The 16886-nt window shown below is 46.2% G+C and overlaps 2 protein-coding genes across 2 annotated transcripts in view; one reads left to right on the top strand and one right to left on the bottom strand.

Moving 5' to 3' along the window:
• LOC135976492 (spidroin-1-like) overlaps nucleotides 1-16886 on the bottom strand; it is a 925731-nt gene that overhangs the window by 745372 nt on the left and 163473 nt on the right. The window lies entirely within an intron of this gene.
• On the top strand, nucleotides 1343-15286 carry MYMK (myomaker, myoblast fusion factor). Its single transcript, XM_005293248.4, has 5 exons — nucleotides 1343-1685; nucleotides 4449-4563; nucleotides 8836-8984; nucleotides 11285-11401; nucleotides 14490-15286. Exons 1-5 carry the CDS (start codon nucleotides 1551-1553, stop codon nucleotides 14634-14636), a joined length of 663 nt encoding a protein of 220 aa, XP_005293305.1. The 5' UTR covers nucleotides 1343-1550; the 3' UTR covers nucleotides 14637-15286.

Genomic DNA, 16886 nt, shown 5'->3' with positions numbered 1-16886 from the left:
TAGAACCAATACAAACAGCTGGTCTGTTGCCATCTCATAGGGCCAAGTTTGGCCACTCTTTCTTCTGTCAAGTTCTACCTGACTCCAAGAGCAGTCCAACGATTTCAACTGAATGCAAGTACTACTAAGATTGAGTAAAGTGACCCATACTTTTAAAGTAAGTGGTTTCTATGGAAAACTACTCAGAATGTTAACACGCAACGGGATAGAGCAGGGGTGGCATGTAAACCGCACCTCCCAGAGCTGGTTCCAATTTTTTCTTTAAAACTTTTTTTTTTTTAAATGGAAAAATGGCTTTTTGAGCTAATGGAAATTTTCTCACAAAACTTTTCATTTTTGTCAAAAAAAATTGGTTTGTTTATTTGAAAACCAAAAATCATGCTTTTTCAGTTTTCAATAACAAAAATGATGGAAAACCTAAAAAATCCACAAAGTGACAACGAACAATATTTTTTGTATCAGAGGGGGAGCCGTGTTAGTCTGGATCTGTAAAAAGCAACAAAGAGTCCCGTGGCACCTCATAGACTAACAGATGTATTGGAGCATAAGCTTTCGTGGGTGAATACCCACTTTGTCAGACGCATAATACGTCTGTTAGTCTATAAGGTGCCACAGGACTCTTTGTTAATATTTTTTGTTTATTTAATACATTTTCAACCTGTTCTAACACCACTTTAAGAGTAGCCCTGGGGGGGCGCTGTGACTCCCTGACACCCCTCTGAGTCAGAATTCTTCCTTTGCTTCCTCTTAGCTGCAGCGGGGAGTAATTTACTCTTGGGCTATCCCGGCAGCACATACAGTACACATAGGCTGACACCGCTGCCTGGCCAATGAGTTGAGGAGGTGGAGCTATCCATCCATTCCCGGCCAAACTGGGAGGTGGTGGAGAAAGCCAAGCCTGCAGTCTGCTTACTTCTGGGCTCCTGGATTCAAGGTCCACGTGGCCCATGCGTGGGTACAACCGAATTCCTATGCCCCCTTACCCTCTTGTGCCAGCATGTAATCCATGTCACTAACTGGCCCAAATGAGGCCTGTTCTCCTTTCAAATACACATAGGTACACTCTGCTACTGTCAGTGGGAACAAAACTTGACCCATATATGTTGCTTCTCTCTTGACACCATAACAGCCTGTTTACAAAAATGCTGGGCAAGAGTGAGACGTGTCAAAGGGCGTTTTGCTTGGTGGTACAGGGCATTTGTCCCCATTGAGCTCCAATGCGTTTCAGGAATGTTAAAAAAAAAAAAGAAAGAGAATGTGAAGACCATTTAAAGGGCAAGGCATCAGCTGCTGTGCCATCTTCCCCTTCAGCTGCTGGCACGTGTCATCTGCTGACATCACCTAGAACGAACCCAGCATCAGGGCATTTAAATTTTAAAGCACACTTGCCACAGCTGTTTCCACAACACTCTGTAGTCCCACTTAGAGCTGCTCCATGCTGTCCTTCTGAGCCCTCTCTAACCAGCTTTGTTACTGATTTTTTTAAAGGTTTTATTCCTCTGAATAATAATATTCCTCCGAGTTTTCCTGTGATTTTCACCCATCCCCCAATGGGTTCATTAGTTGCCAAGCTTCTTCTCCCAACGATCAGCAGCCTGGTCTTCCTCCCGACCATCAGCATTGCAGCCAAGCGAAGATTCCACATGGAAGCTATGGTTTATTTCTTCACTATGTTCTTTGTTGCGGTAAGAATTCCTTCTGTTTGTTTCATTGGCAATGTCCTATTTTACCCCTTTTCTGCAGAGTCTCCATTGGGAAACAAACATACAAGTGGGCTGAAAGATTTAAAAACAAACAAACAGGAATCTTATGAAATACTAATGGGAATCTTATGAAAACACCAGACACTGGGAGGGAACATAACGTATTGCGTATCTGAAAAATATCCACTATTGGATGCATTTCCCACTGTGTATTGCCCTGAGTATCCTGAATGAGATTCTTCAGTTTATGGTAACACAGAGCAGTGATCATAGGGAAATATATTTGAATCCTTTATCGTAATTGCACATTTAGGGTGTGGTAGTGTCTGTCAGTTTGTCCGTTACAGTTAGTAAGTGGCCATCCTGTATTTTGGTTTTAAGCTGTATTTAAAGTAAGCTGATGTTTTGTAATTTTAGACAAAAGCATGCGGTGGAATTATTGATTTTACAGTAGCTGAATTATGGTGTAAATTAACGCTGGAAAAGGGGGGATTTATGGAGTAGCAGAGGAAAGATTGAGGGAGATGCCACAGAGTTATCAAGAAAGATGATTATTAACCTTCCAGTCTGGCAGAACAGTCTTGAAATTGTACCAGCCTAGACTGAAAACCTATTTGCCCTCCCTTCCCATGATAATAATGGGGGTAGGAAAGCTATTTTGTTCACATGCGCACACGGAAATAATGAATTCACTTGCTCTAGTCATGCAGGTGAGTAGGACTTTGCACAACTGTTCACTCTATTATTATATACACACACTGCTTCACTATACAGAATAGCATTCACATCATCGACATAGTTACCTTTAAGAGACCATGGGGATGAGCATGGTATACGAACCTGAACAGAACTGGATTTCTTCCACCATGCCCAATAACTGAACTAATATAATATTTAGCCTTTTTAATCATAGATTTCAAAGCACTTTATAATGGCAAGTAAGAATCGTTACGCCCATGTTACAGATGTAGGGAAACGCAGGCACAGGAAGGTTAAGTGACATACCCAGCATCATCAAAGTACATCGGTGGCAGAGCTAGGAGTAGCACACGTCTCCAGATGCACAATCCAATGCTCCATCCGCAGGGCCATGCTCATCCCTCACTATAAAGGCCAGCCTTGTTAACAGGGGGAAAAAGTCCAACTAGCATCTAAAAACCTACCAGACTAGCTAATAAAACTATACCATGCCACGTAAATACATTCGGCACCATTTTAGGACCTATTACAACTCCCACTGAAGCCAATAGAAAACTTGCCAAGGACTTCAATAGGAGGTGGATTGGGCCCATAGAGAATAATGTGAAGATGCAAAATATTAAAATGTAAGAAAAGGGAGACAGCTGCCAGGGCTGTCAGAGTATGTCAGGACAAGCAACGCAGTGTTGCAGCTGCTGCTGCATTGTATAGTCCCACTCGGACTCCCCCACAGGAAATTCTTCAGACCAGTGAAAGCATCTGTCCATCTTAGACAAGTGCTTCTACTTCAGCCAGAAATGCTCTCTCCAGCTCTCTCCTCCCCATCTCCAGCCTTCTCAAAGCCCAGCACCAAGCAGGGGGGGAAAGTTATCTCAATGGCAAAAGCTGCCATAGAAAAGAGAACGGGCTGAAGAACTTGCAGCAATTCTCACCGTAAACGATATTGGGATCCCCAGAGAGAAACGCCAGCAAGCATGGTTTAAGGTCTATTTGTCGCCAAATGGGTAAGAGACCAAATCAGGAGAGGGGACCTAGTGGAGTATAGTTGTCAGAGGAAGAAACTAGAGCTAGGCCAATATTTACGACAAAAGAATTCGCACAAATATGCCTTTGATTTTTCCAGTGAATTTCCTTTGCCTGTGCTCATGCCAATTGTGTATGAAAACATTTTGCGAATATTGTAGTGAATGAGTTTACGGGCAGGAACGTCCACTGAACCAGTGAATTTTAAGGGAATGCTGCAGAGGTTGAAACTCACCCTTACACGGCAAAACAGCACAAAGTGTAAATCCCATTTAGGCTCAGTTGTGGGCTGACCCCTGCCTGTGGAAGAATTTCACTCAGAAAACCCATTTTGAATTCATTCACACCGGAAACATGATCCCGAGAGTTAGGGAAAGGAAGCTCACCATGTAATCTGTGTCTCCATTCGAAACACCTTGATCATCAATCACAGATTCCGGCAATGAGCTGTTCACAGATCAGCTGCAGACCAAGACTTTCAGCAAACGATTTTTCACAATGAATTCATTAGCGAAAAGGATGCTTGTCTACAGGCAACTCGCAAACAGGAATAAAGGCAACATTTCTTGAATCAATTATTGAATGAATCACCCAGCTGTAATCAGGACTCCTGGGTTCTGGTCCTGACTGGACCGCTGACTTACTGTATGTCTACTTTGTAATCAGAGATGTGACTGCAACACGTGCAGACATTTGATCTGGGCTGTTCAAGCCTGCCCAGGACCCTGGCTATGTATCTGAGCAGCTAGTCTATGCTGCTGCGGCTTCATTACTATTGTTATTCGAGTTAGCTAGTTCAGGTATGTCTACACATACTGCAGCCACACCTCTAGTTGCAGTGTCAGACCTACCCTTAAGGTTGATCCAGTACCTATTGAAATCAAAGGGAGTCTCCTTTTTCTTCAGCGGGCTTTGAATCAAGACTTTATGGCTTGATAAGGAGCAAAGATACAATGGAAACTAACGAATTTCCATGGTCATGTTTTCATTTGTAACGTGCCTTTGTATTATCCTTTTTAATAGATTTACCATGCATGTGATGGACCTGGTTTGTCAGTGCTGTGTTTCATGCGATATGATATCCTGGAGTATTTCAGCATCTACGGGACGGCTTTGTCCATTTGGGTATCACTGATGGGTAAGCAAGAGTCTTTATCGGTTCTTAACATGTTGCAATATTTGTGGGTTGGTGTCTTAGGTACAGGACTTATTGGTGTCTGTGTCACACTGGTTAGTGTGCTTCAGTCATGAGAAAGAGGCTGTCTCCTCTGACCCCTGATCTTAGACAAGCACTTGTCTAAGATCGGACCCAACTTTGAGATGTTCCCTTACGGAACCCAACCCAAGCTGTGGATTCCTATGATTTGAATTGTGCTAGGGCCTCAGGCCTATTATCACAGGCCAGGGTCCCATTGTGCTAGGTGCTGTACAAACTCCGAACAAATAGACAGTACCTGTCCTAAAGAGTGGCTGGAAAAGCTCTGGATCTGGAGACAAGCACTGATTCTTGACAGGTCTGTTTAGGTATTTGTACCACACTCCTCGCCCTGGAAGCCAAGAAGCCCACAGATGAATGTCCACCACCATTATCAACTCCTAAGCACATCTTTTTATGCCAGGGCTCACTTCTTCAAACTCTGGCAAACATACATAAGCAAATCAAAACTAATTTCTTCTAACAAATAAATCCCCCTGGTTTGTCAGGGCCTGATTTTGGCTGTGAGGAAATATCAGAGCATGTTGGGAAATGGAAAAATTACCTCATTACCCTTTTTTATTTAAAATCTGTGGGTTTTGAGCGTTTTCATTTTTTCCTTTCCCCTCCATGTTTCCCATTTCCCTGCTTTATTTTTCCTTTTTCCATAAAGGGAAAAGAAAGGGCAAAGAAAAAAAAAGAACAAAAAAATGCAGAAAAACAAAAGACAAAATTTTCCCTCTCCGATACTGTCCACACATTCTTTGAAAAAACAAGAATTTCTGATTTTGGCAAAAAGGTCAGTTTTCAACAAAAACATGTTTCATTCAAAAAATTCCAACCAGCTCTAGAATATATACTCTCTATCTTGATTCACATGAACGACTGACAAATCACTCAACTCTACCAGCCTTCCCAATGCTCAAGTGAGAGTTTACACAGTCACATTCCCAACGTGCCTTGAGACCATTTTATCCCCACCTCTCTGGTCTCTTTTGATGGAAGGATGACTTGGCCAATCCCTGCTTTCCATGGCCTTTCAAGGCCAGGGAATCCGGAGCTTATGCAGCATTTACACAGAAGAGGGGGACAGGAGTACTTCACCCCACAACAAGGAACATGATAAACCTTCTGTATGTTAAAATGAGTGTGGGAAAAGTTAATCACAAATATGGTTGAGCTCAACAACAGTTGGAGTATCAAGGGAAGGGTTCAGTTGGTTCCTAGTCTATTCATCATGTTTGAACTCTCCATTGGGATGACTTTAAAAAAATAGGCAAATAAGATTCCAGGGCCACTCTCCACTAGACTATAGCAATTTGAAGGTAAGTGAGATTTAATCTATATATCTTGGCTGGTTGCAGCTAGGTTGAACTTGATTGCTTTATTATTGAATTTTACAAAAAAATCAGAACTAAGAGGTTTAAACTATTGACCAGCAGGGAAACAAATTAAAATGCGGACATTTATCCCTGTAAAAATGTGATCCAAGGACATAGAAGGTGTGGCGACTGAAACGCGGGATAGCTTTTCACCGTGTTGCTTGTAAAGATTGAACACACATGTGCGTCCGTCCAGACCCTTGGGCATGTTTCCTGGAATGCAAATCCAGGACAGCCATAACACAGCTGGGTAAGCTGGAAACGCATGGAGCCCACTGGGAGCCATAACTTTTAATCAGTTATTACCTGATTCTGTGCTAAACAAAAGCCTCTAATAATTTACTTGCATTGGCGACTTCAAGGTTCCAAACTTCAAGCAGGTGTCCGTGCAGCTTATGCTGCATCCAGAGCTAGTTAGCAGGATTCAGATCTTAGGGTGGACAGGGCCAGAATAGTCCTATAGGATCACATGTAGAAGATGGTGCAAAGTTGTTAGGGCGGAGGGCTCAAAGTGAAGAGAATAAGGAGGAAGCTAGAGATCCTACCACGGCTGAACCACTGGTTCAATTGTCTCAAGTGCCTTGGCGTGTCCGCCTGGAAAACTGAATATTACGTCGTTCCCCAGGATCTCCTGGGAAAGTGAAATCAACCACCACCCCCTGAAATCTGTAGAGTTTGGTTGGCACTTGCAAAGTCAACTAGGGGAATTTAGCGACACAAGTCCCACTGAAATTAATGGGAGCGGTGTGGCTAAATTCACCATCATCTTTGGAAATCTTAACCTCTCGAAAGTGTCTAAGTCAGACAGGGCCAAACTGTGGCTCGTGAGCCGCATGTGGTTAAAGTACAGCTCGCGGAGCTCCCCCTCCACACACCCCCATTCTCTGCCTACCAGACTGGGCGTGGGGGGGCTCGGGGCTTCTGCCCTGCATGGAGGGGTGTCTAATCGCTTTAGCCCCGCAGGTGGCCATCGGGGCAGAAGCCCCAAGCTCCGGGAGGTGCCACCCCCTGGGGCTGGTTGTGCGTGTCTTGTGGCTCTTGAACTTCTGAAGATTATTGTGTGTGTCTCGGAGGGTCAGTAAATTTGGCCACCCTAATTGATTTAGAAGCCTAATTTCCATTTTCAAAAGGGACTGAGTCCCTTAAGAGCCTAAATCCCTTTGACTTTCAATGAGACGCAGGCTCCTGAGTGCCTGCGTCACTTATGAAAATGGAACGTAGGTTCCTAAATCTCTGAGACATTTGAAAAGTTTTACCCTTCGTCTCTTTCTGCAAAGGTGCCTTGGAAAGCCCCACACACGAGACCTCTAAGCCATGTGAGCGCTTGTCTGCCCAGCCGTTGGTCTGAAATAATCGTGCAGTTTATATTCCCTACAGATAACACAGCAAGGCCTGTCTCACGCTAGGGTACTAAAGAACTAGATGGGCCCAAGTTCTGCCTAAACTATTAACAAGATTTCTGCAGTTGGATCTCCTCATAGCACTTTACTAGGAAGAAATTATCGTCGTGGCTAATATTGTTAGTGGGTCTGTGTTTGTACAGCACCTTGCACAATAAGGTCCTAGCTTATGACTCAGGCCCCTAGGCAGCACAGTAATACAAATAATTAATAATAGTCACAATTATGTCATGCCACCATGTGGGACAATGGGAAATATCCCCTTTGTGCCACTGCCCAGTACAATACAATGCAGTCTTGTGCCGTTCCAAACCTTAATTGTTTTGACAGACAAGCAGAAAATGTCAGAGGCAAGCTTCCTACTGCTTCTCTCGGTCTGTAATTGATGACTTGGGGGAAGGAGGTAGCCAGCTACACAGTGCTAACTGATCCGATCCTGGGCAGTTTGTCAGCTGGGAAAGCCGCCACATGAAATATTATAAAGCACTGAGTGGGCCATCAGACTGGATGAATATTCCTAGCCCTGTTTGTTCTGCGTGCAGAGAGGGCCAGGTGCTTTAGAACTAGCTGGTCTTAGATCGCTCCATTTTACAGTTGTTCTTAAAAACCTCCGATGGAAGCGATTCTACCACCTCCTTTGGAAGCCTGTTCCAGAGCTTAACTACCCTTGAAGTTAGACAGTTTTTCCTACTATCTAACCTAAATCTCCCCTGCTGCAAATTAAGCCCATTACTTCTCGTCCTACCTTCAACGGACATGGAGAACAATTGATCACCATCCTCTTGGACAGCAGTTGGTGTCCCCTGTGTAAGATACATTTAGGAATCTCAGTATGTCCCCATTGCACCAAAATGTGCACCAAAGCCCTGTCTGCAGCTAGAATCTCATTCTCTGTGGAAAAGCTTCACAGTGTCTCCTGCAGGTGTTCTGCTAACCTCCCCTTAACCCCTGCTTGCCTGGAGGCAGGTAGCTCTGGTGATCTCAGTGCTCTTCGATGCTATCTTAGATGCGGCACTGTAGGTGACTCTCTCACCTCTGACTAAAGCTGGTCTCGGTTGAGAAGGAAGGAAGGAAATGAACTGCTGGGTGGAACATTTTCATGAGACATTAAATTACCTTTTTTTCCCCCTCGGAGAGCCTGGGAGTCAGGAGATCTGGGATCTACTCCCAACTCTGCCAGAGATTTCCTGCCCATCCTTGGGCAAGCCACTTTGCCTCCCTATACTTCACTTTCCCCATGCACTGTATAATAATACCAACCTAATAGAGATGTGGTGGGGTTAGGATCAAATTCTCAAGGCTTCCGTCAGCCATGTTTAGCCCAAAGTGAACCCTTGGATGGAAGGTGCTGTCGAAACACCAAGTATCTGGAGGAAAATCAAAGCAATGGAAGATTAGATGCTCTGATCCTCACTTTGGTTTGTGCCTTGCAGCTCTGGCAGAGTTCGATGAGCCTAAAAGATCGACCTTTGTGATGTTCGGCGTGCTCACTATAGCCGTGAGGATTTACCATGACCGATGGGGATATGGCGTCTACTCGGGACCAATCGGGACGGCCGTCCTTGTGATAACCGTGAAATGGGTAAGCTGGCCACTTTACATGGGCTAAAAGTCACTTCTGGACAGAGAGCTGCCGAGTTCTATCCACCACATCAGCCCACGTAAGCCCTGAGTTCTGCTTGTACCCACCTCTCAGGCTACCATCAAAGAACAGATTGGGAATTTCCCAGTAAAGCTTTCAAGCTACAGAGAAGACACTGCCGGGGGAATAATTTTCTTTTCTAAACCAAAGTCTGCTGTGCATGATGACACTGGGGCTGGATTCAGAAGGGAAATGGAGTTATTCTAGGAGAAGAATAAATGAAATGAAAACGGAAAGCGGGCAAGTAGCAAAAAGCTTTTGTGATAATTGCCAGATTTGATTGGTCTGAGCCACTCTAGAAACATAAGAACATGAGATCCGCTAGTCATCAAGAATATATTCATGGAGTTTTTACAATAACCAGGAGGTCGTGTGGTCTGGTGAATTGCCCTGAAATCAATGGAAGATTTGCATAAAAACAGGTGGTACCGCAGAGCCATAATTCTGGTTGAACAAACACAGGCCTGATTCTGTTTTAAGGCTACACCACGTGGTTTCCAACTTCTGGGGGTAACTAGAAAACAGTGGCCTGCCAAAGGGCATATCATGCCGCAAAACATAGGTTGCTACAGGTCAGATTTATTAGAGAGAGTGTCAGAATTATTAGATATCAGAGGGGGAGCCGTGTTAGTCTGGATCTGTAAAAGCAGCAAAGAGTCCTGTGGCACCTTATAGACTAACAGACGTATTGGAGCATAAGCTTTCGTGGGTGAATACCCACTTCTTCGGATGCAGAGTTATTAGAGAGAGAGAGAGAGAGTGAGTGTGTGTGAGTAAACTTGATAGAACATAGATTGTGTAAGCATCAAGCATCATGGGAAATTCAGTGAGCCAAGTCCCAAGTTAATAATGTCACTAACCTTCACCTAAAACCCTGCAGAGAGCTAATACGCCTTTATTAGTATTTATTGTATTACTGTAGAGCCCCTAGAAGCCACAACGAAGATCAGAGTCGCATTGTACTAGGTACTGTACAATGCAAACACATAGTCCCTGGCCCAAAGACTTACAGCTAGACATGCAGCAGCCAGCCCCATTTTGCAGATGGGAAGTGAAGCACAGAGAGGACTAAGTAACTGGCCCAAGATCATACAGGGAGTCTGTGACAGAGATGGGAATTGAACCTAGATCTCCTGAATCCCAGTCCACTGCCTTAAACACAAGACCAGCCTCCTGCCCAACCCAGAGAAATCTCATGGCTCTCCCATCCCCAGCATACTGTTCTCCATGCACTTTTTAGAGGCCTCACACCCCAACCCGGAAAAACCAACATACCTTCGAGATAAAGATGGCCCTTTACCCAGATTGCCTCATTCCCCATGATCCTGTGAAAACTTCAAACCAAACACGTCTCTCTTACAGGTGCCATGTCGGATATTCTTCATCATTCTCTTTTCATGGGGCTTTCACTGCCTGGCAGCTGTGTCAGCAGACTCCATATGTCCACATTCAATCTTCATGGCGGGAAGCTATGCAATGGATTGGCCACCATGAAGATGGGACATGGACATATGGAGTCCGTTGACCAGGGCCGGCTCCAGGCACCAGCTTAACAAGCAGGTGCTTGGGGTGGCCAAGGGAGAGGGGCGGCACCTGCGGCAATTCGGGGGCGGCGGGTCCCTCACTCCCTCTAGGAGCGAAGGACCTGCCGTTGAACTGCCACCACTGCCGATCGCGGCTTTTTTTTTTTTTTGCTTGGGGCGGCAGAAATGCTGGAGACGGCCCTGCCGTTGACCCACCTGCCCGGCAGTGAAAGACCCATGAAAAGAGAATGATGAAGAATATCCTGGCATTAGAATAACATATGGCACTCCTGTGGGCAGTTGCATATGAGGATGGGATGCCCAAGGTTAAACTGCCTGCTTCTCAATTATCCTGTTCACTTTCTAAAGCCCAAATTATAGTCAGTGCCTCTGGCAGAAATCTCCAGGGCACTGGGGACCTCTCAGCTCCAAAGAGCTGGCTTTAAAATCCTGTTTTCGATCACAAATGACTACGTGGCTTGGTGTTTTAATCAGAGGACATTTTTGTCCACTATCCGGCATAGTCCCTGCTCAAGTGAACCTCTGGTCTGGTCCCAGGCATTAAGAGCTTTAGGATCAAAGAGAGTAACCCACCAGCCAGTCACGATCAGAAGTTTTGCTTGGTTTGCTTTTTACTTGCATGGGATCTTTCAGAAGCTGAACGACGACACTGAACGTGGGGTGAAAGGGCTTCACATGCTTTCTGTTCCCTTCCAGCTGCAGAAGATGAAAGAGAAGAGAGGCCTCTACCCAGACAAGAGCGTCTACACACAACAGATAGGCCCAGGCTTCTGCTTTGGGGCGTTAGCACTCATGCTGAGATTCTTTTTTGAGGTACCTGTTTGCACAATAAATTACGGTGATAATGACAGGGTGTGAAGGATATTCCCAGGGTAAGAGGATCTCTGGCTCAAATCCAGCCCAGGCCAGAATTCATCTAAAATTATTGCCTAGTCAGCGGGTCTTACTCTTAGTCCAGGTGCCAGCGGACAGGTGTCTTTTTCACATATAAAAACCACTGCCAGAGGCTCACCTGAGCAGACACTGTGCTGAGTGGTGGTTTAGGTGCCTACATCCCTGTTTTGGCTCCCTGCCATCCCCAAGACTCCCGCCAAACCCTGTACGCCCCCAAACTCACTCGGCACCTAAGTGTCAGGTGAAAGGTCCCTCGGTGCCCATGTTACTGCCTCTGAATGTGTGTGTGGCTGCCTCACCCTAAGCGTCTGGAGACCTATCTCCTGCCTAAGCCCCAGAGCAACTCACGAACCAGGGGAAGCCGGGTATTCATCTGCCTAAATCATGTGTGGGGCCCGATCCAGTAGACATACGCAGAGGCCATGTAATGGGTTGGGCCCCATACGAAATCCTGCTGAAGGAGGAAGGGGTGGGGCCACTACCCAGCAGTTAGAGTGCTCACCTGGACTGACAGAGACCCAGGTTCAATTCCCTTCCTTGTCGGTATCTCCCATTGGCTAGCTTAGGCAGCTCCCCACCTGGCGCGTTGGCTTTTGTGGATTGCATTCTAAGGCCCCTATCTTCCCCATGCATTTTATTGGCTTCTAGGTGCCTCACTCAGGCTTTGTGGATCGCAGAGTTGTTTTCTAAGCATCTAAAAAGTGGGCTCTACGACACTGCGTATTGCAACGCCTAAATCCCTTCATGGATCCAACCCTTCATGCCCTAACTCACTGCACTACCGGGCCTGGGGAAGCTCTGCTAGAGGTGCTAACGAGACTATTTAAACTGACAGCTTCTCACTGTGGGCATGCCACCCTCTCACGCAGCTCCCCACGGGAATGCCTTCAACCCAGTGCATTGAACAGCTTTGAAAGGAGAAAAACTGGTCTATCAATAGAGCCCTGCAAATCTGGAGATATCCGCTTTATAGCCACGGCTATCCATGGACTATGTTTGCAGATTGCAGAGCAGATGTGGATACAAATTTTGTATCTGCGCAGGCCTCTATCTATTAATTGTAACCAGAATTGGGCAAAGAATTGATAGCGAATAATTTAGTTGATAAAGATTTTTTGCCTCTTTTTCCAGTTGTCTGTGGACAGCTCACAATTTTCTCCGGTGGGGGGCGGGGGGCGCTTGAATATCTGGCCATGTGTGATTTAGCCAAAGGTCAAAACACAAATCAGTGTCAGAGTGAGGAACATGACCCAGGAGTTCTGATGAAGGGCCTGATCCAATGTCCACTGAACTCAGTGGAAGGACGCTGATTGACTCCAATGGGCATTGGATTGGGCCCTAAATCTTCTGTTGTAACCAGTAGACTATACTCTTTTCCTGTATAGAAGGCCCTACGTCACCAATGTCCATGAAGGAAAGGGGAGAGGAATAAGATAACACTCTTGACACAGCCTCTAGCTGATCATGTGTTCAGCTGTTGCGTTACTGCCATTTTGTGCATTGGGAGCAAATCGATACGACTTCACAGGGATGCCAGAGGATTATTTTTCAAAGCTTTAAGTAATTGCAACTTCTAGCAGAACGTAAAAGTGTCACTTAGCACAAATTCCCCTCCCCCCCCCCATCCACAATCTCCTCCTTCCTTCTGCTTGAGCTTCTCCTAAGCACGGTAATGAAACACTTCATTCAAGAGCAGGGAAATGTGCAAATCTGCAGGTGTTAAATCCACTTTACTTTTCCACCGTTGCCCGTTTAAGGCAGGAAGCCCTTTTTCAACACTGAAGGGAGGCAGAGGTCTCAGGATCTCATTCCTGGGGTGGTGGGCGTGGCCAGTATTGCCCAGATGGCCTGTAAGAGAGGACGGGTAGGCCGTGTACACAGAGCATTTCTCAGTGATGCTCCTCGAAGGGCGAGATTTTCCAAAGAGCTCGGTGCTCCCATTGAGGGTCCTGAATAGAGGTCCCATTTTCAGAAGTCCTCTGCATTCATCCTGGCCAAAATAGAAGCCAATCTCTTTTGGAAACTTGGTCTTGTTACGGAGGGAAACCACACTGGGTCAGGTAGTTGTGAGCCTATTTGGACACAGCTCCTTTGTGGGAGACCACGAGGAGCAAATATGTTCACACCGTAAGGGTGAAATTACACCAGAGACCAGCCTCATGAGGGCATATTCCATGTCTGTGGGGATTGGCCAATACTGGGTCTAAGTTCAGGCATACCAAAGCAGTTGAAGGTTGCTGTACCATCTTAGGTGAGAGGTACTGCAATTTCTGGCTGTTAGGATGATTCAAAAGGCGTTGATAGTGAGTTGCTAGATGCTATCCCATGGTCTCTTAATCTCAGAGCCTCAAGCCATACTGGTATCTCTGTAACACTGCACACGGCACATCACCAGAGCTTCCCACACAGGAGGCTGAAGCAGCAACAGCCAGCCAGAGCTCAGCAAAAAGTGCCACAAACAGTCCACCTCTCTTTTGTTTTCCCTTTCTGTGAGCATCCATGTGACTGGCCTTTACTAGCATGAGTGGCCTTCAGAGTGCAACCTTTCAGCATGCACATCCAAGCATCAGCAGAGAGCTAAATGTAGGACAGTGGCAGAGAACTCGTTTTAAATCTGGTTCCTGCAGCAGGCATTCACACCAGAAATCTGCTGATGGGTTTGATCCAAAGTCCACTGAAGTCAATGGAAAGACTGCTGCTGACTTCAATGGGTTTTGGGATCAGGCCCTATAAGAGCATTGCTCATCCAGTCAGGGAACAGAAATAATACCATGTGATTTATTTGACCAATTGCAACTAAGCAGCACAGCTTGAATTTCAAATAGCAAAGCACTGAGTGAAGGGAAAAAGGCTGAATGGGGTCCCAGGGCAGAGAACCCTGGGATTAAATCTGTCCTGGGTGTATATGAAATATACTAAAATTTCAGAGATGTGAAAATCTTGAACCCAGAGAGGACCCAAATCCTCCAGCCGTGGAAACTCTCACTGACGGTCTCTTTGGTTGCAGGAGTGGGATTACACCTATGTGCATAGCTTCTACCATTGTGCCTTGGCCATGTCCTTTGTCCTGTTGCTGCCCAAGGTGAACAAGAAGGCAGGGAATGCAGGAAACCCCGCCAAACTGGACTGCTCCACTCTCTGCTGCTGCGTGTGATAAGATTCTCCCCCTGCCTGGAGACTGGGGCGTCTGTATCTCAACATGCACCTGTTCACCACCTTGAAGGACCGTATGAAAGTTATGCAGCACTCGCTCTTTATTCCGGTCGGGATCGTGACCAGAAACAAGCTGCCAGCTGTGAAGCTTTTTTTCCTACGGTGGAAAAGAATTCCACTGCCACCCCCCACACCAAAATGCAGGTTGTTAGAAATTTTTAATTTGCTGATGAACAAAACTGGTCCTATTCAACCTGAAAGGCCTTGTCTCTTGGCCATCATTCATACCAGAGGCTTCCATGTGCCCATGTAGCCAGCTGATAACTTTCTCCGTAACTGTGTGTATATTCCCCAAAGAGAAACTTTTGTCCACCTTAGAGAAGTCCTGGCTGGCAAGTGATCCTGTCCATTGGCTACTGAGTAAATCCAGCAGGTCTTTGCCTCCCCCAGAGAGTTCGGTGGGCCACATATCCCTATGGGGCATCACATTTTGTTTGCCTTTGGAAATGAGCATTAATGTTGCACTTTGCACACTTGCAAGTGTGAGTTTGCTAAGCCTGAGTGGGTTTTTGCTTTTTGTAACACTGAAATAACAGAGCCTGTATTTTTGCTAGAAATTTACTATTTTATTTACAGCTTCTCTTAACATTATATGTTTAACATGTTGATTTTGTAAGTCTGGCCCAACTGAACCTTTAACACTGTGATTTGGGTACAAAGCAGATACCAGAGTTGAGGGTCACACCACTACCGTAGCCTTAATGTCATGATTAGATGTTTAGAGAGAGCCACGAATGAACAGGGCACCTTACACAGAGAGAGGAGACAGGATCCCTGACAAACACAAGAGAAGACAACTGTGCAGAAGGGGTGAGGGGAAGGTTTGTGAGGAATTGACTGAAGAGGAATGTGAAGGAGGAGAGAGGACAAAGAGGGACTGTCCCAGGTATAAAGAGCAGCATGACTGTTGGCCCAAAGGCCATGGCCCTGAATGACTGAGGAGGCCGGCTGAAATCTGAGGCTACATACACCTTAGATGGGAGAGGATCTGAATCCAACCTGCTGCTCTGAAGGTCCTGCGGGGGCACTGGCAGGGTTCCGGGAGGGGGGCATGGGTAGCATAGCTTGGAACTCTGGTGCACAGAGCCTCCAGGTCTTTGTTCTCCCGTCGACTCTCTCAGCTGGTGCCTGGAGCGCTTGCAAATACTGAGCAAACCCCCGATGCTCTGGTTTCGCTCAGACTCACTCCTCACTCAGCCAAACTGCTCGGCAAAGTCAATGGCAGTTTTGCCCGAGCGAATGAGAAGCTGAAGGATTTGGCCCCCGGCTACATCCTCTCCTCTGCCAAATCCACTCCGCCTCAGAGTGAGCGGCAACACTGGGCACTTTGTGCTTGCGAACCTGTTTGGCTCACACATCCACCAGGTGCGCTTGCACAGAAGCTCATTAGTATGTAAACTACATGGAAAATTAGAGGCACAGAAAGAAGCTCCTGGAAGGGCGGGGAAGAGCTGTAACCCTATAACATCCCATCGAATAGACTATTTACTCTAGCAGAAGTGTATGATTAATTTAGACTGTCTGGGAGAAAAGCCAAGACTATATGTCATGGACAATTAGAGTAGTATTGATATACAGTGATGTCCATTGAAGGCCTGCCTTAAGCCTGGGTGCCTTGGGAACAGAACTCCATGGGGGTCATTCATCAGAGCAGCCTCCTGCGTGCAGGGCGACAACCAAAAATGAATACGCTTCCAATAAAAACACAAATAAATAAAAAAGCACAACGGGCCCAGCCGCCACTGAGAGACTGGTGCTGCCAGGGTACCACCAATGCTGCTGTGGCCTCCAGGTACACACAGACATCCCATAGTCTTGTGCCTACAGCAAGGGTCACATGCAGGGCTAGATTTCCCAGCTTATCACTCAGACACCTATACAAGTGGTTTTCCAAAGAGATGAGCATGGTGGGTCCCCTGGTTGCCCCATGCTGTATAGCCTCTGGGTAGCAGACATGCCCACCGGGCATTCACATTTTGTCCCTTGCAAGCATGGTTTTTGAAGTGATCCTTCCCCATCTAGAGGCTGCTCGGAGTGCCCATTAGATGGCTCAGATGTCTTTGTTAGAGCACATGGAGGTCTCAAGGTTATTCGGGGGAGAGGAGGGCTCTTACCCACAGCGCGCGATAAGCATTCCTGCCTAGCGTCCAAAGGAGCATTCTGCAAAGGAACACTGCCCAGCCCTTAGAAA

Source organism: Chrysemys picta, chromosome 18 (genome assembly GCF_011386835.1).
Source record: "Chrysemys picta bellii isolate R12L10 chromosome 18, ASM1138683v2, whole genome shotgun sequence".
In the NCBI taxonomy this organism is placed as follows: domain Eukaryota; kingdom Metazoa; phylum Chordata; order Testudines; family Emydidae; genus Chrysemys; species Chrysemys picta.
The sequence above is the reverse complement of the archived record's forward strand: the minus strand, read 5'-3'. Positions and strand labels throughout refer to the sequence as shown.

Coding starts and splice junctions, on each gene's coding strand:
- MYMK (XM_005293248.4), top strand. CDS start 1,551: ATGGGTTCATTAGTTGCCAAGCTTCTTCTCCCAACGATCAGCAGCCTG. Junction 1,686..4,448: donor TCACTATGTTCTTTGTTGCG/GTAAGAATTCCT, acceptor CCTTTTTAATAG/ATTTACCATGCATGTGATGG. Junction 4,564..8,835: donor CATTTGGGTATCACTGATGG/GTAAGCAAGAGT, acceptor TGTGCCTTGCAG/CTCTGGCAGAGTTCGATGAG.